General features: G+C 34.2%; 1 protein-coding gene across 8 annotated transcripts; it reads right to left on the reverse strand.

The window, feature by feature from the left end:
• Positions 1–3,081: 3,081 nt before the first annotated feature.
• Positions 3,082–15,913, reverse strand: LOC120777473. Of its 8 annotated transcripts, XM_040108800.1 has the most exons (5): positions 15,867–15,884; positions 15,389–15,794; positions 7,227–7,401; positions 4,557–5,079; positions 3,082–4,487 (listed from the first exon to the last, which is right to left on the reverse strand). In XM_040108800.1, exons 3-4 carry the CDS (start codon positions 7,293–7,295, stop codon positions 4,573–4,575), a joined length of 576 nt encoding a protein of 191 aa, XP_039964734.1. In that variant the 5' UTR covers positions 7,296–7,401; positions 15,389–15,794; positions 15,867–15,884; the 3' UTR covers positions 3,082–4,487; positions 4,557–4,572. The 8 variants fall into 8 exon arrangements, with proteins under 8 accessions (XP_039964734.1, XP_039964739.1, XP_039964740.1 ...); XM_040108805.1 differs by having other exon boundaries at positions 4,570–5,079; positions 15,389–15,913; XM_040108806.1 differs by having other exon boundaries at positions 4,561–5,079; positions 15,389–15,913.
• Between the last annotated feature and the right edge of the window lie 10,901 nt (positions 15,914–26,814).

A 26,814-nucleotide genomic window follows, 5' to 3' on the forward strand; every position in this document is an offset into this window, starting at 1 on the left:
ATGCTGCAAACACCTATTTTATGCCCATTTTGAGCACACCCTGTATGCCACAGGGTGAGCGTGCATGTAACGTGTACGCAACCCGCCCATAAAATTCCTACAGCTTAGGTTTCTAATTTTTCACTAAAAAATACACTCTGCTTGACTTCACTACTACAACAAAGGCAAACATCGTTTGGGACTGAACGCGTTATCCTCGAATTTTTCTGTGTGCTGGCTGTCACAGACGGTGGACTTCAGCGGAACTGCAGAGAAAAAAAAACAAAAAAAATTCTACTCAAACTTTCTTTTCTTATTTAAGTTAAACTAATTTATGAATTTAGGTCTACATACAACTTTTTCATATGAAAAACTATAAAAAATGAAAAATGCAAAATTTAGAAAAGTGCGTGAAATTCACACAGTTTCGTTTGCCGAAGCCATATAAAAGAAGAAAATAATTTATTTTGTTGTTGGAGGCATTTTTGTTCAATGCAGAGAAATAGGAGCGATCTTACGAACGCTAAGGAGCTGCACATATAGACATACATCCCACATACGTATAGACAGATATATATTAATAATATGTTTGAGATTCTCCAATTGACTTAAGTTGAACAAAAGTGACAATCGAATAAAACTAAAAATAATAAAAATTATATTCGAATCTTTAATTTATTTACGGTAAATCTGTATATGCCATGAAAAAATAAAATATTTTGTAGATGTCCGGCAACTATCACATAGCATGTAAGTAAATAGCGCACTCCTACAAGAAACTAACAGCAATTTCTATCTTCGATTTATTGGACATAAGTTTAGGCAATGGAAATTCAAAAAAAAAAAACTATACTCTAAACAAATTTTGAAACCTTAATCCTCGATATCCTGTTCGTTGGCAACAGTCGTGCATGGGAATGGGTGCTTTAAATTTACTTATTGGCATTCATCCTTTGGACGATTGCTGTTGATGATTATTAGCTGCCGAAACCCGCTGTGAGTTTTTTATTCGAAACGAGCATAGTTATTATAAAAAGTAAATATCTAATGTGAAAGATTCTCAACTTTTCGTTTTTCCAAATTATTTTTACGAATATTGACAAAAAAGCGAAATATAAAAGAAAAGCGTAAAGAACGAAGGATTTTTATTTTCAATTTATTATAATCGAAAAATTTAAACATATTAAATTCGATTTTGAAATTAATCTATCTTTAATTTAGATAGCAATTTCTTATTTCAACGATTGAAAGAACTTCTTTTTCTTTAAGCGGGCGGCTTGATACGCCTTTGTAGAATCCGAACGAAATTTTCGAAAATTATTTTAATAAAAGAACATAATTCTGAATTAGAATCGCACATTTGTTCTCGATCGTTTCGAAAGCTCTTAATGCTAAATTATTTAAGACTTTAGACTTATTGTAAGTTGAACTTACCATAAATAAAAACTCTAGTTAAAAAAAAAGTATTTATTTTAGTTCGAATATTTGTAATGACTTTAAGCATTTCATATAAAGGATAATCAAAATTAAAGAAGAAGAAGTTAATACAAGAATATAGAGATGAGAACCGTGCTTATAGATGTGTTTGGTTTATATTAAATTAAAACTTCGAAAGCTTTATAAGCAATGTCGACTTTTTATGGAAATTATAATTTTAAGCGAACTAAAGAGTCTACATTGAATACTTACAAGTATGTTTCAGTCACCATTTTTTGGCAATAATTCTATGCATTTTTAAGAGGTGTTCGAAGCTATTAAATGAGAATTAATAGACGATCATTAATAAAGAAGATTAAATTTTACCCGTACTGATCACGCAAACCAAATCAATAAAAAATTTTCACCTGCATTGCTACCTTTTCTGTTACTGAGAGATTTTATCTCCACAAGACGCGAAAGTTTGTCCAGCGGTTTTAACCATGAAAAAAAATTGGATAACGAATTCGATTGAAATTTTACGTTTACAGGGGAATCGATAGACGAAATGGAATGGATAAGAAATCGTTTAAAATGTTGCGGAATTTGTTTGGAGTCGCTACTTTATAACGAGCGCAATTATTTGAGTGCAAACAATCTTCAGTAAAGCCTTTGAAAAAGTAGTTTTATTGTCAGTCCATTTAAATTTGACCATTATGTATTAGTATTAGAGAGGTTTCTATTTATTGATGAAAAAACTGTCCATGAAATATGTAATATCTACACCAATTACCGATTTTTGCGTATGAACTCGAAGTTATGTAAAAGTCGAACTTTTGGCGGTTTCAAGGTTTTGGGGATAAGTGTTCTATTTATTCGATTCAGATAGGTGCACAAAATTGCTGGAAACAACGATGCCTTCCTCGCCATTTGCAAAAATATTTTTTGGACAATTGAGAAAATCAATTGCATTTCCAATTTCAAAATCAAAATAAATACTTTTTGGACTTGAAAGTTAAGGAGTATCCTGAATCACATTGGAAAGGGGGCTTGTTTGAAAAAAAGAAAACGTTTAAAAAAATAGTATAAAAGAAATATATTCGAACTTTTCAACAGCCCAGCAAGTCACGGCTACCGAAGCTCCAATATATTTAAACACACCGTACAACTTATAACCTCTTTGCGTAAGAAAGAAATGAACGATCGCACGTACACAGGAATTTCAGTTATAATTGTCAATTGGGACAAAAATGTTTAGTCGCACTGCTGGGTAATTAACCGGTGTTTTAACCGATAGTCGGTTGCGGAGTGGTTTGTCAAAAACGGCCATTGAATAACATTGGATACTGTGTGTATATTTGTAGAGTCTAGAAATTTTTTACATACAAAGATACCATACATTTACATATATAAATATACATGAAATTAAGTACACAAATGGTTTAATACACATTTTTAAAGTCGTTTTAGGACCTAGCGCTAGATTATTAAACTATATTTCAAAACTCCTTCGCTAATATAATGAAGTAAGAATTTTTGTAATTACAATAAAAAAAATTATCCAAAAATTTGCCTATAAGGTTCTTAATTACGATATTTATAACAAAAAAAGGAGTTATTGTTGATTTCATAGGAAACTTAAAATTTTGTTTCAGGTTTTTTTTTGTGATAATTGAAATAAAGTGATCGTTGCAATGATAATATATTGTTATACCTGTAATTTGCTTTTCTCACCAGCAAATTTGGTGGATCAATATAACTGGACACTCGTTTTACAATATTTTTTCATAATCAATTATTTCATACTTATTGTTTTAAATTATAGTTTCGGTTTAAAATAATTAAATTTTTATAAATATAATTATATTTTTACGTACTCTAAATTGTCTTATACTTTGGGTAACTAGCTGTATCAGGGGAAAATCTGTTCAAGTGCAGTTATGTACAAATATAGTTTCTTTGTAAAAACACTAAATTTTTTTAATTAATTTAAATATAACGCTTTCTAATACTTTTTATTTAAATTTAACTTAGAAATTGTGGTTTCTTAACAAACTATTTAATCTGCTCGTTTGTAAAGTTCTGCCTTTACAACATAAATCTAACAATGTAAAAAACCTTAAAATCACATTAAAAATACTTTGGTTTTTATAAAGCAGCGTCTGTCTATATTATTACTCTATACCTGGGATCGCCGAAAGTTTTTTCAGTTTTTAAAAATCAAGTATTAGGAGTTTACTTTTGTAAATCTCGTTTTATTGATATATATTTTTCAAACTAAAGTAATATTTCTCAAAAGGGTTATTGGTAACCAAATGCCATGAAGAAGGAAGGAAGGAAGTTCTTTTCTCCTAGAATATGAGTTGAATTATTACTAAATTTACGTTTCATAAGTGAAAGTTTCAAAACTATCAGAAAACAAAAAAGCGGAGAGGAACAGGCGTTGGCTGCGAACTACGAAATTACGAAGGGAATGATCTATAAAGGTTCAAAGATGTAATATGTAAACTTTTCTAGAAACGAAGTTAAGTTTGCAGCTCCTATTTTTGTTGCAGCCAATAGAAAAAAGACAAAATACCTGGTTGTGTGAGAGTCCACGGAGAAGGTGGAATAGAACACAGGTCGCATTGTATTTCTTTATTAACAATAGATTATATTTCTTTCCATTTTAAAGGGCGGAATGGTGTAGATTGTAAGATTATGTACAGAGTGATCTATCGTAGCTTTCTTGTTGAAGGGTGTTTTCAGTATTTATCAATTAGTTTTTTGAAAGAGTTCACCCTTGAAAAATAATATTGGATGGAAATGTTAATTGAAGTTATCGTTTGGAGAAGGGATTTAGTTCTTGAATGGATTCACTTCGAAAATTATCGCAAGCCGACTGCCACAGAGCGTGCCACAGAGCGTGTGGAAGAGTACCTACAATTTAAATACAATGATTTTGGCCTAAAAAATTATTATATAACGAGGAAATAAATTAAGTACTACAAAAAAATAAGTCCATAGTGAAAACCTTAACTTATAATTAATCGTGTGATGCATATTTTTCTCAAACGGTTCACTTCATGGGCGCGTGGGTATTTCTTCCATAACTGTAAGAGATATTTTAAAAACATTAGTTCAGCATATATGCATATATTCATATAAACAAGCCACGTTACCAACAAAACGAACCATCTAAGCCTCCGTCTCCTCATTGGCACCCTCTTGTAGCTCTTCGGGTGTACGCAAATCGATGGCGAACTTTTGACGGTGTGGCGTAATGTTATCAGTAGGCGATTGTTCACCCGATTCCTTAACGCGTCGTGAGTACTCTTGGAATGCGGCCGCTAGGGCATATGTCAGCTTGCGAGCCATAGCACGACTATCGCACACGAAGGCATGTACCTCGAACGGATTCGGATGTTGTTCGTCTTTTACCACAATCATGGCGAATACTCGAGTGTAGACTAAGTCTTGTACACCATACGAAATCGTATCTATCGGATAACTCCAATTATTCACACTCGCTTTTGGTGTTATGATTTCGATGCTAACACCATCGGTTGATACTGTGAGATCACATTGAGGTAAAACTTTCTTAGCGGGTAGATTCTTGGCTACACCCACCAGGATATCGACCGGTCGGCGGGTGAATTTAATACCCCATAACCCACGTGCTACCTCGGAGCCGATGTATTTGACCTGGAAGTTAAGAAAAGTTGTTACAGGAAGAGTATTATGTAAAAATTTTAAGAGTGATGGTTAAAACAGATGCGACGAAAATGGGCGTTTTAGCGCAATGAACTCTAAATATTTTGACCCCAAAATAGTTTTATCTTCGATGAATCAAAAGATGAAATAGATTTTTGTATACATATTGTTTTTCATGTTGGAGTGACAGGGCTTCGGAAATGAGAGTTCAAGACCATGTCCCATGCAATTAAAATTTAATTAAACTAAAAATGCTGCTTTGATAGATTAGTATGTTGTCGGAAAAAACGATGAGTATGCTTTTGATCGCTACTATTTTGAAATCCCGAAATTTCGGGCTTTACCAAATGGTCTCTAATTGCATTGGAAAGTTCAGGAACTGTAAATATTTACGAACCCGTGTTTGTTTATGTTTACAGCACTGAAAAAGTGTTCATATTGTATGTATTTGCATACAGACCGTAACTGGTCAGAACATTGCGCATGCGCAGCTACCGGATGTAACGGAGCGCACTTCCACGAATGACTGCCAGACTAACACGAATATTTAGTTTTTCAATTTTTTTTTGAAAATAGAACTAAAATAATAAAATACCACGGACGGAGTGTGAAGAGGTAGTATGTGGGTATGTATATATGTACATATGTAAAGAAAGCTTTACATACGGACCTTTCGAATTTCAGTAGCCCACAACAGTCTAGAATAGTATTACAAGCTTATGTAAATAATAAAGAGTAATAATTTGTAATCAATTGTTTGCACAAGGTTTTAGATAGCGAGTACACTGGCGAGCATGGGCTCGTAATCGCTATCGACGAAATTTCAATGTGCAGCGATGTGTGTCGCAAGGGAGCCCTGTGGATGGAGTCATTGAGTGGCTCTTCGCATGGTTATATACATTTGTACTTAATAAATGTATATTTATAATTTCACAAGCTTTTCGCTTATATGCATGGTATATCTCAGTGAGTAAAAATATATATTTATTACTATAAATATGGAATATGCGAATGGTCAATTTTCATAGATAATTGTTTGTTGATATTTAAAAGCCAAAGTATATTAAAAAATAAAAAATACGGCTAATTTTGTGGCCATCAACGCACTTCCGGTCTGATTTTTTAGCTCGATTTATCTACACGCTTTGGCAATTCAGTTAATTTAGATGATTACTTTGTACTATTTTGTGGTTTATGATCGTATATTAATATATAAATAATATTTACGAAACTTTATTTTATAATTTGAGTACAAAATCGTTCCGATACCGAAAATAGTAATTGTTGAAAGCTTGCAAGTAAACCTGAGAAGAGATCCATGCCCTAAAAGAGATGTTTGCTTTCTTAAAATTTATAAACGCTTATTATATAGAAGTCGACTCGAGACACAATTTTATAACGGTATATGTATTTTCCTAGTATATCTTCATGAAAGTAAGCTTTTCCTACGACACAGAATTTATTTCGAACCCTAAATTTGTTTTTAGCAAGACTGTGGCACTCAGGATAGAAGTTAACGAAATTATTTTTGTTGGTAATTTTTTTTTAACATTTTTTTAATTGTCAGCTCTGTTATCCAGCATTTACGGACATAATAAAAATGACCTTGGAATCGACTTTTATAACAAAAGAACACCTTCTGTATTACGTCGATGGGATTTGCCTAGCTTTCTCAGAAATATGTTCTGAAGCTTACATTATCCGTAGCTTTTCATACTTTAATTAATTCGATTTACTTAGGCTTTTCTTACAACAAGTACAAGAGAGTTTTACAGCTCCACAAAAATTAAACATAGTTAAATGTGTTGGAGAGACCCTTTAACGTCGGAGGAGGAGGTGAGTCAGAGATTTCAACGTAATTAAAGCGCAGGTGTTAGGGGAATATAACATAGGATTTTACTACGCTGCAACTGTTTGGAACATCTGCCATCATACGGGGTCACAACACTTCCAGAAAAAGTCTATTTTCGTTTATCAAAAGCTGGAACATAGTTTCTGATCAATATCGGTAAAGTCGAAATAATTTGATGGGAATATTCCATATTATCAGATTTAATAGGCCTTAAATTCGGTCTTTCCTTAGTTACTCAAGGAACAGTATCTTATTTTAGTTCTTTAAAATTAATGACTTGAATTACCTTGAATGTCAATGGCAGATCCTCCACGTTGACTTGCGCTTCCAAATCGGTTGCGGGTGTAGATGTCATGATGGTGTTGTTTTATTTTATAGTACAAGAATTTAAGTCAATAATTTAATTAAGAATTATGCTTGCTTTTGCACTTGCAAATTGATGTGTTAAGTCAAGGTTTAAACTGCAAATAAAAATGACATAAATTGATTAATTTTAATGGAATTATTAAGCATAAGTACAACTAAAGACAAGGCAAAGACTTTTAAAGTTAATTATAGAACATTTCTTAAATATTGTTAACAATTACTAAATGGTGAAAAATATATTTATAAATATTTTTATAATGCAATAAAAGTGTCAATATTTTGGGATCTGTCTAAAGTCTAGACGAATTTCAAAATACAATTGGTCTGTAGTTAAGAATTTAGCTTGCCATGAACATTGTGTATTATATATTATATTATATCATCTAATTACATATGTACATAAGTAATACATACGTACTTTAGATACCTACTTGTCTACGCTTCTCAGTTTTCCACCGCAACGAGGCATGAAGATGAAGTTAACAAAATTAATGACTTTTAATTCTTATCTTCACAGATAAAATTATTCAGAAATAACTTTAACATTACGGTACACGTAGTAAAAGTTGTTGTTATCTATAAAAAAATCTAAAAATAGCGGTAAACACTACTTTAAGATAAGATTAAATTAAATAATTATATTTATTTTCTTTCTAATTTTGTAAGGTTATTGCATTTTAGAACAATTAGCAATCAGCTATTCAAAAATACTTAACGAGCACTAAGAAACTTTGTGTGTGATGAGTATTTTCGCCAATGTGGCCCATTTGATATTTAAAATAAAATGTAAATAACAAAAGATATTTTCTTCTAAAATTTTTTTTTTTATAAAAGTAACTCGTCGAGTACATATGTATGTAGTAGCGCTGAAGACTAGTTTTAAGCCATAAAAATTATATGATGGCGCCGAAATGTATACACAATAGTTTTTTACCAAGTAAATTATTGGTAATCAATTCATAAAATTTCATGGAACTTATGAGCAAAATAGAAATAAAAATGGTTATTATTTCAGTTATCGCATGTTTTTATAAGCGTCTTCCTTAATATCGCCAAATATTCTTCAATTTGGTTATTTTTCTTAATTGTTAACTTTAACTTTTTTTACACACAACTGACATTACTGTGGCCACATTTAGTAAGTGATTAAGTTAATATAATTATAGAGTCTTGGAATATAAAAAAATATTATTAAAAAAAACCCAGATGTTGTAAAGTATATAATGGCAAAAGTTGTAGTATCCAAAAATATAATGTTGTGTTAAAAAAAAATATAAAAAATTAGTTTTAAAGAGCAAGATATATTTTTTTTGAAAGATTTTACAAGTCATTGGTTTGTTTGGTATATAGGGACTTAAAACTCAGTTGTATGAGGCTAAAAATAATTTTCTGAATATATATTTCGAGAATATTTATAAACAAAAATTATCACGAAAATCAGGAACTAAAATCACTTTATAGTTTTTAGGGGTTATAAAAATTTGTTCGTCAGGTTTTGAGTTATCTTGATGAAATTTAATGCTTAGGTGCATTTTAATATATTGATTATTTCGGAATCGGTCAGATCGGACAACCATATCACATATCCCCCATTCAACCGATTATTCAGATTTTTAAATTTCGCCTCAAAAACCATTGACTCGAAACCGGTTTTAGACTCATAGTTCATGTTCAGAATAATCCGTAGAACATTTACCGCATGAGCGGTTTTGTAGAAAAAAAATCGATCCGCTCTAATGCATATATATGTAAATAATTAGCATGATTAGCTGAATCGATTTAGCTATGTTAAAATTGGACAGTTAACCCGAGTCGATTATGTGTGCTCAGGTAATGTACCACCCTAATACAAGCATTTACACATTATCAAAAACGTTGTTGAATTTAAGAATAGCTTTTATTGAGCAATGAGTAACTGTAATGAATGTTACCTTGTTATCACTTGTTTTGAAAACTGAACACTTAAGTAACTACGAGTATATAAATACGCGCCTACTTAGATATGTATGTACATATGGTATGTGTGTAAATATGTGGGCATATGTAAAGCTGATATACATATTTTTAAATACATGTGGTGTGAGTTAGAAAACCATCTAGATAGCGAAAGCTGATCTATTGCTATTAAATTTTATTAGAAAAAAATTCATTTTGAGTTCGAAGTTTTGCCATCTTTAGTTCATCAATAATAATATCTAGTACTGCATTTGACTTATATTTGAACAATTTTTTTCTTTCTATCTCTCTCTATATCACTCACATGTCAATATGAAATTTATAAATACATCCTTAACTTAAATACGGCTTTAAAAGTCATTATTTGCTACCATTTACCACCACTTATTTTAAAAATAACATTTCTTACCAAATATGAACTTTGAGATCGTCACGCACACGGCAGTCAAATCACAGACTGATTAGTCCATAGTATTCACAATTGTTTTATTATTTTTAACAACAATATTTTTCACACAATTGTATCAGCAACTATTTATTTTATCTATTTTTAAACAACAATTCTATTGTGTCCATAGTTTTTTTTTTTTTTAATTTACGATCTTCAATTGCCTGAGAAATGCATAGTCCCATTGAGCATTGAAATAAACACAGACGAGACAGACACACGGCTTAACAACCGCAGCGCACAACACGCCCGTTTGAATTGGTGTTCCGTCTTTGCTTCCGACTTCTGCGTTGCTTTTTGGCTAACACTCGGCTGTGGGCACGCTCGGAGAGGTCACAGCGAAGCGCTGTAGCCAACTGCCGGCGCCTACAGCCGATCGCCCAGGTGAGCAAAAGCACAAGCGGCAACCGATCAGCGACTGCCGCGAGCGCCGCGCACTCTTCGTTTCGTCGGCTGCGACGCTGACTGCGCATATTTCCCATGGCTTACTTTGTTATTTTGAGAGGTAAAAATATAAATATTTACTACAAGTACTGTTAGTGGCATACTTGTTGCTTTGGTGGCGATCGCTTTGCTGCGGTCACCGTTTTTCTGCCGGCGCTGCTGCCGACAGCGCTGCTTACGCGCATTGTTGCTTGCACTCGGAACAGCGACACATCGGAAATAAGCAACTGTGGCGGCACCAACCATAAAATAAATAATAAAACATTGTATTTTGTTGTTGTTATTGTTTTGTACAGTGGCATCAGCGATCACACAAAGTCTATGAATGTGGCAGATAAGCAGTTAAAATATGCGTGAAGCGGCTGGCATTTATTTATATGTAAATATGAATGTTGGTATGCGCCAGCATGTTGCTTGTAAAACAATGGAAATACAACTAAAATAACAAACTATGTATTTCAAGTACAAAAACAATGTCAAATATAGAAAATACATGTATGTATGCACTGTCACACTATATGTCTGTCTGTATAATAGTCACAAGTTACAAGCATTTGATGAGCTCGACTTGAGTCACCGATGTTAATGACCACTGGGAGCCGGCAATAAAACGGTGGAACAAGCACGTAAAAACACGCTAACACCTAAATGGAGCATAAAAGTATAAAAAAGCGATCACTTACTCTGACGTCATTAGCACTTTATGAACCCAATGAGAATTGCTCGTGCATTTTCAGATGTATTTATTTCATGGAAGTTATTGTAAAACTTTGAACCTCCCTCTGGTTCGAAATTAAACAAAATTAATTAAGATTGCATTGTAAAATAAATAATACAAAATTATTATAAACTTCTTTTCAAAATTTTATTAGAAAAAAATCATTTATAAAAAAGTCCCAAAATAATTGTTAAAAAAAATTAGTCATTTTAGTAAAACTCGTTTAGTAATGAAGTTTTTTAGAAAATTTTTGGTATATAACTATGTTACTGTTTTTTGTTTCTAGGGGTTCATTCTGAGTGATTATTAGCTAAAACTGACAACAGGTGGCGCTGTAATACATATTTTTTTACTCTTGTGGTACGTCCAGGGAAAAATATTTTTTTTTCATAATTTCAAAGCAGACTAATGCAGTTTTCGTTGTAAATTAACGAAGTCTAGAACAAATATAGTCGGTGGAGAGATTGCTCACAGTTTTTCTTTACTTGACTTTGGGTAAGAAGAATGACTTACTATATAAAAGTTTTTTGATTACGAGCCGTTAGCAAACTCTATAAATTTTTTTCGTGTATTGTAACGTTGGTTTTGCCGATTATTTTAGAATTATAACTAAAATTAGCTGTAACGTATGAATGTGTCATAATATTCATAATTTATTCTAAGAAAATATCTGCAAAAAATAGTTTAATATTCTTCTTTAAAAGTAATGGACCATTGAATTCAATTTCAGGGTTAATTAAGATTCAGTTTAATAATAAATAGAATTTGCAGAAATAAATAGATATATAATAAGAGATTACGAGAATGGCGGAAACGTGACTAATAAAATAGGGCTTTCAAGTCAGTTAGGAAGCTTTCTTCTACCAGCAACAGCCCATAAACAATATTTATACACGAGATAATATTGACTAGTTTGTAAGTTGTTGACAAGGATCCGCAAAAGCTCCTAAAAATCTATTAAGCGGTCTTCAATTATTATTTAGAAGATTTTTAATGAAAAATCTTTAAGCTCGTATCTTAGTGGATTTTGAGGTTAGGCAGTCTACATAACTACATATTGGCTACACTGTGCGGAATTAGTTTAACCAAAGGCATGAAAAAAATCTAAGAGAAGTAAGAGTGCCAAATACGACTGCTTTTCGGAATTTTATCTCTAGTTTTTGGAAGAATTAGACTTGTGTAGCCGCTTGAAAGGATATGGGCAGCTTCTTGGGAAGAAACGTGTGCACAATTTTAGAACGAAATCTCAAAAACTGAGGGTCTTAGAGAAATTGTGGTGACCCCACCAGAAAACAATTTCCAAACGTGTGGACATCCACCTCGATATTAAGAAATACGAGTATGTACTTATATACGTACATAAATGGAAATTTAATTTTAAACTTAAAAACTTAATTAATTTAAAATTAAAAAAAATTAATAAACATTTAAAAGTTCTTTTGTTAAAACGATAACTTAAATTAAAAATTTAGTTTTAAGAAGTATACAGTTCAAGAAGAATCAGTTCACGACTAGCTCGAAATGGACTGGTTGCAAATCTATGAATGTTCCCACTAGTTCAAACAAGCCAAATTAAATCTGAAGAAAAAACAAAAAAAATAAAATAAAAATTAATTAAGTGCACATAATTATGTTGATATGTATATAAGTATGTACTATACATACATACAACTGCACAAATATTAAACATATTGAAGCAATGGTTTGTTCAACAACCAGGAAGTGTTGGTGTATATAATTTTGCCATTGCTCCAGTTAAATTGTATTTCTGCGATTCAATCACATTCATCTGTATATGTACATACATATGTATGTACACAGATATCAATATGTTTGAACAGGCATGCGTTTGTGCATGAAACACGCAATAAAATTGTTAAAGTCGTTCAATTGTAAAATTAAGTAACTTTTCGCCAAGCAAACGCCCAATTGGCAACAACAACAACAGCTGATAAGTAAAGCGTATGTGTATGTGCATATGCGTGGTAAATATGATTTGCAACTTTGGTGCATAAAGTATTTATAATCTTTCGAAAAGGTGGGTATGGTACTTGCATGAATTTTATTGAAGTGCTGACTAGTAGCACCAAACAACAAAACGTAAAATAAAGTCAATAAGAAATGTGAAAAAATGAATGTAAATATATTGTTTTTCAAATATTGAGGATCCGTTTATATGAATCTACTAAAAGTCTCTAAAACTCTGAGTTGTTAATTTTTTATGATTCTCACTATTCAAAGTTGACAATATATGTATATATACCTCAAGCTTTGCTTTTGCGTTATTGTTGCTTCTGCCACCAAACAACGGTTTCAGCTAATCATTCAACGTGCTTTGGAATTCACCTTACTTTCATTTTGGCAATAAAACACATAATTTGTTTCGTTTTCTTGACATTTTGCCAATTACCATTAAGTCAGTTCACTAATTACAGTTATTTCAAAACATATTTGTGGTTATGGTGGCTTTGGTTTGTTGTTCGAAGGAATTTTGAATGCCTAAAGGGGTTTAAGACTCGATTCTAAATAAGGGTTAAATATAGAAACTATAATATACAGATATACATATACCAAATTTGTTCCTGATTGTCGACATATAAAAACAAGATATTATACATTTTTACTATCACTTTTGAAATAAGCTCTTGAGCCAATAGAAGCATGCCTTGGCTTTGGTCTTCAGTAGCTTCAGTGCCTTTAGCGATGTTTGGTTTTGTTTGTTAGACAGTTTGGACGTCATATTCATAAACTCACGTCCCGATACTTGATACATTTTAAAAATGTGGGACCCTCAACTAAGATGCGATCTCTACTCGAAGTCTTTTTTGTTACGAGTCTAGCATTGACTCTATTCATACCCAAAACATTAACCAAAAGGTATCGGTCCATCAGAGATGTTGAGATTCTCTGATGCCACACGAGAATTCTAAGCAATGTGTCTTTCAATTTTTCGATGTCATTGTCATTAACAGAGGAGAAGGGACAACTCGCTAAGGTAAGCTGTGACGACTTACTAACGTCATTTAACTTTTTTTTTTTTAAATTTTCATGTATGTGGCAACCCATCTTTTAGTTTGGTAAACATATATTTGATTATTTATTGAGTATAAGTAAATTGAGTCTTCCACGAAAAAGCTAGCGATTAAATGCACTTGAACAAACGCTGGAGTTTCATTTGTGCAGTTATTACTTATCATTAGCACATGTGAATCTAAATATATGTATATATTAAGGTAAATTTATCGCTGCACATGACAATTCTCCCGTAATTGTGTGCCTTTTTTGAAACATCTGTTTCGACTGAGAGCTCTGCGTTATTTGTTCGGAGTCAACGTGTAGGCCGATGGGGATCACATGCAATTACATATGCACATTAGGGTGGGACAATTTTTGTAGAATAAAATTTACCAACTTAGCATATGAATAATTCAAAATCTAAAATCAATTTTTAACGCAAATGCGAACAATTCTTTAATAAGAAAGTTAATTTCCACCAAACTAATAATGAACTTTTGAAAAACAATTTTTCCTTTATAATTTTTATAACTTAGTTTTTATGCTCCCATTGGTGAGGCCTAAAGTAGGAGTATATTCTAATATATTTTTTTGAATTTTTACTTTTTTTTAAATCGAACCACCCTAATATTTGTATATCAGCTAAGTGTAAGTGCAATTAGTTATTGCCGTATGGGCGCTCCCCAATGCTTAGCTGCTGAAGCGCAAATTTCTATGATATTTGAGAATATCCATTTGGAACCCGCCTCAGCGGTCATTATCAGTCAAATCCACTATGGAAATGCTAGTGCAACAACAATTGCAAAGATCAGCGTGTGATCCGTGCGCTTATAGGTTTATGTAGGTGCATGTATATCAGCAGCTTAATGCGTGTGTGTTGTTGTTGGTGGCTTGTAGCAATTAGTTGCACATGTTATTTTAGTTTTTCTTTATTTTTTGCCATTTCTCACGTTCTTCATTGTTATTGTTGTTGCTTTTTTCACATTTGCATTAGCTGAACTTAACAGAAGCCCACTGCTTTACACCACAGTGTCAACTAGTCACTTATGGACGTGTATGTGTGAGTGCATGTGTGTGCTCCAGAAGTTTTCTCTGCGCTTTAACGTGTTTTTCGTCTTTTGTTTTTATCCAGTTTTAATGGGTTTTATCGCTTTGTTCCTGTTTTTATTTAATGCAGCTTTTTGTTTCGTTTAAACGCGCTTCTAACCCAAAGTTTACTTTGTTCTTGGCTCATTTTCTTTGCTGCACGCTGACATGTTATTAGTAATCCAATAGTTATGGGGGATATTTATATACATAAATTAGGTGTTTTGCCCAATTTGCATTACATAAGATTTATAACATTTCAATTCTGACTTTCTGATGTATTTATTTTTTCTTTTAAAAATTACAAATATTAAAATTTTCCTAAAATTTTACTTCTAAGATATCGCTAGTTCGAATTTCACCTTTAAAACTGTTTTCTGCTAAGGCAACTGTGTATGTATGTATGAATACTCACTAGCCTAAGATTTTTCGGTGGTTGTCTCCTCTACTAAATACTTTCAGCGGCAGTGGGTTATTTGTGCGCCCGTTATCTCGTCTTTATGTACAAATATACACAGGTAATTAATTATATATATGCAGATGTGTGTATATATGTATATGTGTTGAAATGTTTATAAGCACCGCTCAATGGCTCCAATTACTTCATGCTTAACTTTTGGTTTTGCTTTTATTGTTTTCTACATTTACTTTTCTTTTTATGACCGTGATATTTTATTTCCACAAATTTTTATACCGTTTACTTTTATCTTATCTCTTATCACAGCCTCGCAGATTGATAACGCACACTTGTTCATTTAAAAACTTTTCACGCTCTTTGAAGCATCTTTCGTCAATTTGTGTTTGTTAGTCACTGCAAGAAACTAAAAATTTATCAATTTCGTTGTCGTGTTTCTTAAATTGCACTAAAATAATTTTTATGTTGTTTTATTTACGAATTATTTTATTAGCCTCCACTAATTTATACAGGTGCTCTTTCGTTTACCTACACATGGTTACTAAACGCCGACGAAAACGCCACTGCAGCACTTCAACCCTCGCGAGCCAACTGATCGTCGGTGAGAAACAAAATTACTGCATGTTCGCTCATTGGCGCTGGGTTCCACTATCGTTGGCAATAAAGTTGGTCAGTGATTCACAAACTTTTCTCGTCATGTTGCTCAAAATAAGAGATGGAGTGAGCGAGAGAAAAGAGAGAGAAAAAATATATAGCATAAAAATAGTTCAATCATTCAAATTCCCTTGCTTTTATATCTTTCAATATTTCAAGTACGAAGAGAAAGGAGGGATCGGTTCATCATCATATCGGATTACTTGTCTGCTCAAACGGACTAGCCCATCAGTTTTGGAGGAATATCTCGATTGAAGTTTAATAAACAGGAATATTTATTAATTTACCAATATTTTATTAAAACGGTTGGCTATATCGAAGAAAAGTGGTCAGTTAAGTGAGTAGCATGCTAAGCCCATCATAGCTCAAACAATATTCGTCACTTTTACGGCGACAATGCTTACTGATCATTAAATTAACGTGCGAACCCTCTTCTTTGAGTAGTGTTGACAATCCCACCAAAAATGTAGTACTTGTGATATCTATACATTTTTGGATGAATACACTTTGATATTGCCTTAGAGACGAGAGCTTCTAAGACCTCATTATATGTATTTCATAATTGATCCAACCTAACCATTAAGACATAGCTGTCTTACCGGCCAAAATATGGCATGTCAATAGCTCAGTGTTTCAGATCTAACGCTGTATAAATAACGGAGATTCTTTTCCATGGATTATTTTATTTTAGAAGAGCGTTAACAGAGAAAACTAGATAATAAGTATTTTATTATTTTAAAAGATCGCGAGCAATGTAGGTTTGGAATACAAACCTATATGACCGAAGCTATATAGAAAAGTCAAATTTGTTAAATTCCAGTCCAAAAACTTTTAAGGAAACACGGATACGCTTTTATTTTAAACTTCTGCACCTAAATTTCTGATTTGAAGTTTCAAAGGCTCCTCTACTTCAGAATAGAACCACAATTTTTAGACAAATATCCCTTTGAAGGTCACCCCTAAGATATTTCCGCCTGCTCAGGAGTAGTTAGGAATACTTCACAGATTTATGTAAACCGATTGAAGTGTTAACTTTGATTTTCAAAATAACTACTTCCGCTGTTCCTAAACTTCTAAACATATACATACATACACTGTGGACAACAAAATTCAGCTTCATTTCCTAAAAAATCATGTCGCTATGTTTAGTTATTTGTAATGTCTCATCCTGCAACTACAGAAACTTACTTCGAAAATCTTCTTCTTCTTCTTCTTAATTGGCGTAGACACCGCTTACGCGATTATAGCAGAGTTAACAACAGCAGCAGCTTCGAAAATCATTGCTAGATAATTTAACAGAATCGTTCTTTTCGCGTATCCTTTTTCGATGGACCTGTTGGAAATTTGAGTAAATAGTGTGGAGAGCGGCATTTTTACCAAAATTTCCATAATTTTACACGGCAACCGTAAGCGTGCTCTCTGTCGGTGAGTTTTATGGAACGGGGTCGAACGTGCCGTACTATCAACTAATAGATGTCGCGAGGCTCGAAAACAAGAAACAGCTGTTTGTTTCCGCCATTTCAAATGAAATTTTCGTTTAGTTGCCGAAATTTGCGTGTCGCGAATGTTATCCGTGACTTTTTGGTGAAATTTGTGCATTTTAATTGTTCATTGTGTTTAGTTTTAGGTGGTGAAGTGCCATTAGTGTTATTAATTAGTGTTTAAAGAAGAATAAAGTGAAATGAAGCATTAAAAAGTGCAAGTTTGCAAGAAAAGTATTTGCTGCTCAGCAAGTGTGTGCCGCAGTTCCTTTATTGTTGTAAGTCTTCTAACTTATGAGAATAAGAATATATATTTTGTGCAGTTTTTGTAGTTTTGTGTAAAGTAGATTTGTATTTTAATAATTTTGATGAAATACATTCTTGACTGCATTGTTGGTTTTATTGTATCAGCGCTGCTCTCTCATCTGACTCTTGCTCCGAGTACAATGAGTTAAGCGTAGATGGTAATTTCACAGCATTTCTTGTTTATATAATAGGCTCATGGCATAAGCTTCTTTAAGTTAAGCCAATTAGTTAGGTAATTTTTGGATAACGTTTCAAGCTTTCTTCCATTGACAAAAAATTGTATTGTTTAAAAGAAAAACACAGTTTTGTAGCTAAATTAAATTTTGTTAAATTCTTTCGAGCATAATTGAGTTAATCGAAGGCTATTCACCGATTATAACGATTTTCCTACTTTTCATTATAAATTTTGTAGCCTTGATCTTGTGTTTAATCATTTGATATCTCTAGAGTTTTCGTTATGTCTATAAAATTTATTTTACATTCTCGAACTAATGGGTCTGAAACATTCACATGTTTTCCTCAGACTTAAGGGAATTTGGTACTGATTATTATTTAAGGCATCGTTACAAGAATTTGTTTACTTCGGATAATTATGCAGTAAAACTGTCCTACAAACTAATCGATTAAACTCAAGACCTTGTGTGGAAAACGTTTCTATTTTAAGACGTATTTTCTCAAAATTTGACATACATACGTTATTATAGAATATGTATACCTTTACAAACTCCAAACAAACTGTTCAGGTCGGACTACTATAGCATTTAGTTGCCTGCCAAACAGACCGATCAAAATCAAAATAAAGATCTTTTCTGCAATAGAAAAGGACCTGGGAAGGATATTATGATTACATTGCAGGCCTTAAAATTTTGTATTATAATTTGAAACATGTAAAACAAAACTGAAGGAAACCAAAGCTGAAATATGTAGTATCCGAGCTGCCACTTTGTGTCCATTCTATTAAAACCTCATCATTTAGTGTCATTGAAAATGGCGTCTATTGTCGGCTTTTTGAATTTCTAGCACACAAAATTGCGCTTGACCTAAAACTACTAAGTCACTTATTGTGAACCATGGTTTGTAGAACGATGTTGTCCTGACTTTTAACCGATTTCTGTCGTATGTTTGTTAACTAGGGTAATTTTTTCAAATAGGCAGGACGACTTACGTCAAAAAATGTAATACGTTGAGACTCTGCGAACCCTTGAAAGGTATCAGACCTATTTTGATACGTTTTTCTCACGTATTCAGTAAAGTAGACGTTTCAGAAAGGTTGCAACAGTTTGAGTGATGTCCAAGTGGCATTTCCACTGTAAAAATTTCATATAAAGCTTTTTTTCAAATAATACTCACTAATTTTTGATCAAAATTTAAAAAGTTCAGTGCTGCCAATTTTATAAGATAATAAGTTTCTTTGACACTAGTACATAATACTAGAACGACTAGTGGAACATATCACATTTGACCAAATGATAAAGATTCGCAAGCACAATTACCTCCACATTCATTATGCCTCCTTAAAATAGCTAAATAATTAACCATAAATTTGTTCTCGAATAAATTAAATACTGTCTATCCATCCATGTGGCACATACATAAATCTACAATTAGAAGGTTAAAATCAATTTGCCACAAGAATGCCCAAAAGTACCTTATTGCTGCCAACTACTGAACGCTGCCGAATGCTCATAAGCACGTACACACATTGACTTCGCCTGCGAGCACATTCATCCATTCTCGAACCCAAGCTGCTTTGCTGTTGTGGCACTGCAATACGTTCATCAAATCGGTGTGTGTTTGCGTATGTGTGTGTGCGTATAAATGTTTCACCAAGCATTGAATTCAATTGCAGCAAAAGTACACTTAAGAAAATTTATGCACGAGTGCTTCGGCAGCGACAAACTGCAGCAACACCGAGCAGACATGCCAATATTCTTGTTAAGTTGCTTGTAATTAGCCAAAAGAAAGAAATAAAACCCTAAACTACCGGAGAGGGGTGTGCAATTGTGTGGTGTTGGCTGGTTGCTTGCTCGCGCGGTGAGCCAGGTGAGCCCGGTGCTGCTTCAATTTCTCCTAAATTTAAGTTCATGTATGAAAACGTTATTGTATTATTCCTGTATGCATCTGAGTGTGTGTGTGTGTGCGAACGCATACAAGCAATTGCTGAACCCCCCGTACACATTTGTGGATTGAATTGCCATCAAGGGATTCATAATTTCTGTAAAACTCAAAGCAGAAGGAGAAGAAGTTGAAAGAGAAGCAACAGGCAAAGTCATTAGAGCACAGTGACCACAGACGGTGGTTGTGTATACATATATGGATCTACATAGATTTATATGGTTTTCAGGCTTCTCGGTGACTGTGTGTGTACTCTCAGGATATGCTGCTTTCCTCCTACGAATTGTGGACTGCGGGAATGCAGGAAGAGAAACAGTTTGCAGCAGAATCGTGTTTAAATTACCGTTACTGGCCAGTGCTTTGGTGTTATTACATATATACTTATATACACACATACATGCTTAACATAATTATTTCTACATCAACTTGTGGCTGATTAATTGATGATGTGTTTATCTGAAGGGACGAAGCTTTTATAAAGCTGATTAATTTCCACTGCAAGAAAATTATAATTAATCACGAATTTGAAGATCGTCAATACGGAGTCAGGCGATTAATCGTTAGCGAATTTGCGGCAAGCGCAGCTGCTTTGGTTAATTGTTTGTTTGTATATTTACGAAATATTAGTATATTATATAGTAATTAATTAGGCATAAATATGACAAATTTATTTGTTTATTAGGGTGAGGCAAAAAGGATTATGTATAGTTAACCGGATGTTTGAAAATCCCGATATGAGTTATATGGAGGCTAAGGTAAGTTATCATCCAATTTTGTCCATTTAAGGCACAGAGATGCACCGTTTAATAAAGCTACCTTATTGGCTATCCAAATTTCTGTAACATCTCACAGATTGGCCGGTATTTTCGATAAAAAAACTGGCAATAGGAACCAAGGTCCACATATTGGATGCGATTGAATAGATTTGGTCCCACAATTGGATTGAGAATTGTTTGTCATAAGGTGGCACACCTCACATCTGTTATATGGGAAGTAATGTATGAATGTCAAGTTAATATTACCTCCCAAATTTGGCCAAAATCGGTCGAGTAGGTCCAGAGATAAGGACTTTCACCTAATGTGGGTGCTGATAGAGTTAGAAGAATTAGATTATTTTGTGATGAGATTTTTGGAAGTTATCTACGAGGAGCGATTTTACTAGAAATCTAAACTTTTTGCTGATAGAAACTGCAATCAAGCCCTTCATAGGGGTAGTGCACATCTTTAAAATTTGGGGTCGATTCTCAAAAAATGAGGGAATACTTAGTTCGCGCATATATGTACGTACAGACAGACATACGAACAGACGGACATGGCTCAATGGGATCATCTCATTATCTCCGACGTAAATATAGCTTCCTTGACGCGATCAAAGGGAACCTCAAACTACCAACAAAGAAGGAAGTGATAAGTATTGGAATAATCGGAAGACAATGCTTGTAATGTATTTGCTTTCTTTTATTAAAGCTAAATGATACATATCAACTTCAGAGGGAACTATCTTATATTACTAAGCAAATAGAAAATGTCCCTAGGCCTTGAGTTCACATATTTTATGAAGTATCGATGTTCAGCATAGCCTATGTTGGGAATAACTTTGCTATTATGACGTTTAGGATATATCATACACTTATTAGATTTTTCCGACAGGGTTTGCCAATTTTTGATTTTTTTTCAAACAAATAATAAATACATTTTGCAAATTCTACCAAATTTAAAATCATAAAATGTTTCACCTTTTATTAAACAGCATAACTATTTTAATTTTTTATTTAAAATCATCTGGATAAATTCGTTATTTTCACTGTCTTTCATAATTTCGCCATTTTGCTTACTCGATTGCCTGCCTTCTCGTGTGCCCGCCCGCTCCTTGTCCAGCAGCAGCATCAGTAATGCCTCGGTGAAAGCCACTAAAGTGTTTGGAAATCCCGCACGTACTAAATGGAATTTAACTAATTGCACACCATTCCTTCGCCGCCAAGCAATAGCGCAGCTGCCGCGCCAAGGCAAAACTCGGTTTGAAAACCTCCGTCGCTAGTCGCCGCGCTCCTTTGCTATTTTTCTGCATACCTCCTCTTAGCCTTAGCTGGCAAAGTCGGGCATTTTTTTAACGCCACTCAAGCGCTCACAGCTACGCGCGGCATTTGTTTGCGCACACATCATTCCATTTGCACAACGCGCAACTATGCCGCTGCAGCACCGCCAGCAACAACAATCACGCGCCACCGTACTGCCACAACAGAAGCGAGCAGAAGCAGCGTCAACTTTGTTGCTAATATTGGCCACAGAATTTTGTGCATCGTTCGCAGCATGCACGCTGATTAGAGTTGTGGTTGACAGCAGGCATGTCAGTGGCGTCGCACACTTGCGCACGTCGCTGCAGTCCTATTGGCAGCTGCTGGCGTAATGCTGAAAACAGCGCGTTTATAAAAGCATTCGTTAAACACTTTAAAATTTTGCATAATAATAAATTACTTCCCACCACATACTCACCACGACACACATACACACAAACATGCATATCATTCCGCGATAAATTCTCCAATTTTGCTTTCATCAAACATGCTTGGCATCGGCGCGCGCACTCTCCTCGTCTCCAGCTCATTGGAAATTCCATTTATAATTTTGAAAATCTCATTTATCAGCCATACTTGCCACATATTTTCTTAGTTTGCAGCTCAAACACTCATATGCAAATTTTTGTTGCACCAAATGGCCACGTTGCGGCAACTTTGGCTCTCCACTGTGTCTCCAACACTTTCCTCTTGCTCCCGTTTGTTATCCTCGCTAAATTGTTTTTCTGCGCTTCCTCAAAATACTTTCTCGCGGATCGCTTAAGTACGAGTATGTGTGGCGCGAAGTGAATTATGCTGTGATAGTCGGTCAATAGCACAAATACAACAATGATTCAACTTCCACGGACATGGTCGTACATGGAATGACGAAAAATATTATATAAAGTCAAAAATATTTTGGAGAAGAATCTTTAAATTTTCTAAATTTCTAATAAGAGTTTTGTTATCATTTTTAGTGAATGTTAAGATTTTTAGCTCACTAGAAATGGCATCAAGCTCGTTTGGGTGCTTGGTCACAACAGAATCGCTTGCAACTGCCGATAAGCTAGCCAGAGAGGCCACCCTTGCCCTGCTCACATCGGAATGGGTTCGAGTTGGATCTTCATTATCATCTTGCGTTCTAGCATTGAACCAGTCGCGCAGCTACTGGGCGTCAATTAGCGCCTGCTAAACCGGAAGACTTAGCCGAAACTGCCCTTAGCCGTCTCAAAAAATTTGTGAAATGATCAACGCGCTTCGTCGATTTGTAATGGTCTTATGCTCTATTATATAGGAGTTTTTTAGATATCATAATGGATCGTCGTTCTTAGTTGTCCATGTGAGATCCATGTTAGTATCGATCTTTTAACCTAATCTAACCAACATATAGTCATCCGAGTGGACTGCACACAATGTATTTTAATATCGTTGTTCTGATTTAACCGTTTGGTAAAATTCGAATTTAATTCCTGATGTCTTCATCCAGCTTGCAGACAACAGAGAAGATGACGCGTTAAATTTGATTAATGCCCATAACTATATAGTCTTGTAATATATTGTACCGGAATCCAAGCCACCTAGTTCTAAAACTTTGAACTATGGAATTACTACGACAACAAATCGTGTTGCCTAAAGTTTCCCAATCAAACGTTTCGAAGAACTTCTACTTCTTCTGTCTCGAAGAAAATGTTTCTTAATGCCTAGTAGTTTTTCTAGAACAGTTGTTAGTGTAGGTTGCTAAAACCCAAAAAGCGTCTCTATAAGGTTTAAATTCAACGCCACAGAGTCTTGAACGCTTTTCTAAAATACTAATAGGACTGGTCATCATATGTTTTCATGTTTGAGGTTTCTGGATTGAACCTCAAGATCAGATGATTAAGAACTTAAGGAGATATAAACATAAAGATACATTACATTGTCGCTATAAAAAAATCGAATTTTCTCACTTTCGTTCTGAAAAGTATTAAGAAAGTATTCCTAAAACATGAAATTCTTTATTTATAAAACCTGCACCTTTAGCTGAAACTCATGGCACTAATTTATTTGTAGTAATCTGTTCGTATAGATTTACAGCGAGAGCGAGATCTCCGCAAACAACTTTGCCTTTTTACTTCTCACCTTTATTCACGCCCAAAGCCTATTTAATCCGAATGCCGGTAATTAAAAGCATGTAAATTTATCTACAACACTTCAAATCAAATAGCTACCCAATACACAAACAGTATTTAAGTGCTAACAATCACACGTTTGTGGTGTTAGAAATACAAACCAGGCTTAAACAGAAGTACACGCACATTCCTACAAAAACTCGAACAATATCAAAACGAGTCCAATGAAATTGTATTAACATTGCTCTTTTTGCTGGCCTTCCTCTGTGGGCTTCAATTTAAACATATAAGTGAAAATACGGGGTGTCTCTTTGTGATCTTCGATTATATAAGTTTTAAAAACTTGAAAGTTTCCACAATTTCACTTTCTTTTTTATATACTCGTAGAAGTGCTTTGGCCTCAGATAGATTGGTATAATGTCTATCGGGAATGTCCCGATATTAAAAGTTAAATCTTAAATCATGATCTTAAGGCGGGATTAGTTTTCTAGAATAGTAAAAAGTCTCGGCTGTCTTTTTCATGACTTTACTCTTGGCTGATTAAGGAGTGAGTTTCAAAAGCCACGCTACCGCAAACAACCATCCATAAGCCTACAATTATTTATTAAGCGTCAAGTGATATACTTGTAATTGCTTTTGATCTCAGCTTTTAGGGGTATTAAGTGGTTATATCAACCTGCGCGAAACAAACTATCATCGTGAATTTTTTTGGAAAATGCATTTTATTTTATAAATTTACAAAAATTATATTAAGTTTTAGATTTTAATGTACTTTAATAAACTGTGATCATTTTGGAAAATAGTATAATCCCTTGATTGCGTAGCCGATCTTCAGAGAACCTCCGACAAAGTTTAGCTAGCGGTGAGGAAGAGTTTTCTGGTTAAAATTATCTAAAAACTAAAAAAAAAATTATTACTAATATAGGTAAATGAATACTGGTAATGATCGAAGAATTAGTCAGAATTTGATTTTAGCTGGAACGGCGACTTCCTGAAAAAAGGCGTTTTTTGGCCGAAAATATCGTCAATCGTATTCCTGTGATCATTACCTAAGAAGGTCGGGTGAAAATTTCAAGGTCCAAAGAGTGTTACGAGAAAAATGCTGTCAAGGTTTTAAAAGCCGAATATAAATATATCTTACTAATACGCTCCTATCTCCAAGAATATTCTCATATACTAGTATACCGTATACCCCTTAAGGCAGTTCAGCACTCTTTTGATATTGAAGAAAGTTCGGAACTAGTCTGACATTCTGAAAGTGTTAGAGTGCTTTTCGATCGGATAAGCAACTGTAGGCTTTATTGAGTGGCTTTCTCCTTTAAATGTCTCTAAAGTTTTACTGATCAGAGCTGATGAATTAGATTATCAATAATCCCATCAGTAGGGCAACATATATACCTCAATATGTTAATTACTTTATTCGGACCGTTTCGTAACGTGCACCACCAGCATTTCCGAGGACTAACACAATGTAAGTTAGTAAGTTAAAATACAGAGTATGTTGCAGAGAATAAATATTTGCATACACAAACACACAAGTGCACAGCCACATATGTATATATGTACATGTAAGTACATGTGTGTGCGGAAGTCGCAGTCCATTGCTGTTGGTTTGCTTGCTCGTTTTGCGCATTTATATTGTCCCGGTGTGTAATGTTGCAAATTTTTCAAATATTTGTATGATACAGACACACAGGCGCACATATGCACCAACTAAGTTCAATTGGATTCGATGATATACGAGTGTACGATTTGGATATCGGGTGATGTGCGCCGCGAAATCTAAGCCAAATAGCCAATTCGCTGAACAAACCAATGAAAATTGCTTGCAATACCGAAATCTACGGCAATAGTCATTGATCTTGCTGGTGTTGTTGTTGCCGTGGTCGCTGCTATTGGTGTTGCTGGTGGTGTTGGCCGCTTGTGTGGCGCTTTTGTGGTGGAAATTGGGGATTTGGAACTTGCTTTTTTATTGCAAATGGGCGAGCTTACAATGAACGTGCGCTAAAACGCCATAAATACTTGTATGCGCTAGCATTCACACACACACTCACTCACATGGAGAGTTATTTGCGGGTGTGTGGGTGTGTTTGTGCTGTCGCTTTGTAGGTATTTGACAAGTATCAGCTCTACTCAGCTCAGCTGAGCTCATGTTGCAGCATAAGCACATGAGCAACTTTTATACAACACACACACTTACATACACACCGACACACCGACATGCATGCAATTGCACTTGTATCCCAAACGGCGCGTTGTGTGTTCTGCTGCTGGATTTGGGTCAATTTGTGTGATTGAATTGAATGCACACTCACACATGCGCACACGCACACTTTAACACACATTTATTTATAACGGTATATATGTGGGGTGTGTGCATCACTAAATGACGCGACAAACGCAAACGAAATGAAAACGCCAACAACATCAAACAGATTTCCATGCAACAAAATGGAAAAAAGGCAACAAACGGTAAATAGAAGTGCAACGACGGCAAGCAATAAGTGAAAGCAACGTAAGCAAATGAAAATGTTTGACAAAGCGCAGCGGAGCTCACTGTTGCATCACTCTGTTGCTGCGTGTGTGTGTGTGTTTGTTTGTTGTTGGTGTATTTGTAATAAAAAAGCGCAATGATAAATAGTTTTTGGAAAAGGAAGGCGGAAGCATTTTATAAAAAATGTGAAAACTGCTCTTTTTGTTGTGTGTGT

The sequence above is a fragment of the Bactrocera tryoni genome, chromosome 5, assembly GCF_016617805.1.
Source record: "Bactrocera tryoni isolate S06 chromosome 5, CSIRO_BtryS06_freeze2, whole genome shotgun sequence".
Classification (NCBI taxonomy): Eukaryota; Metazoa; Arthropoda; class Insecta; order Diptera; family Tephritidae; genus Bactrocera; species Bactrocera tryoni.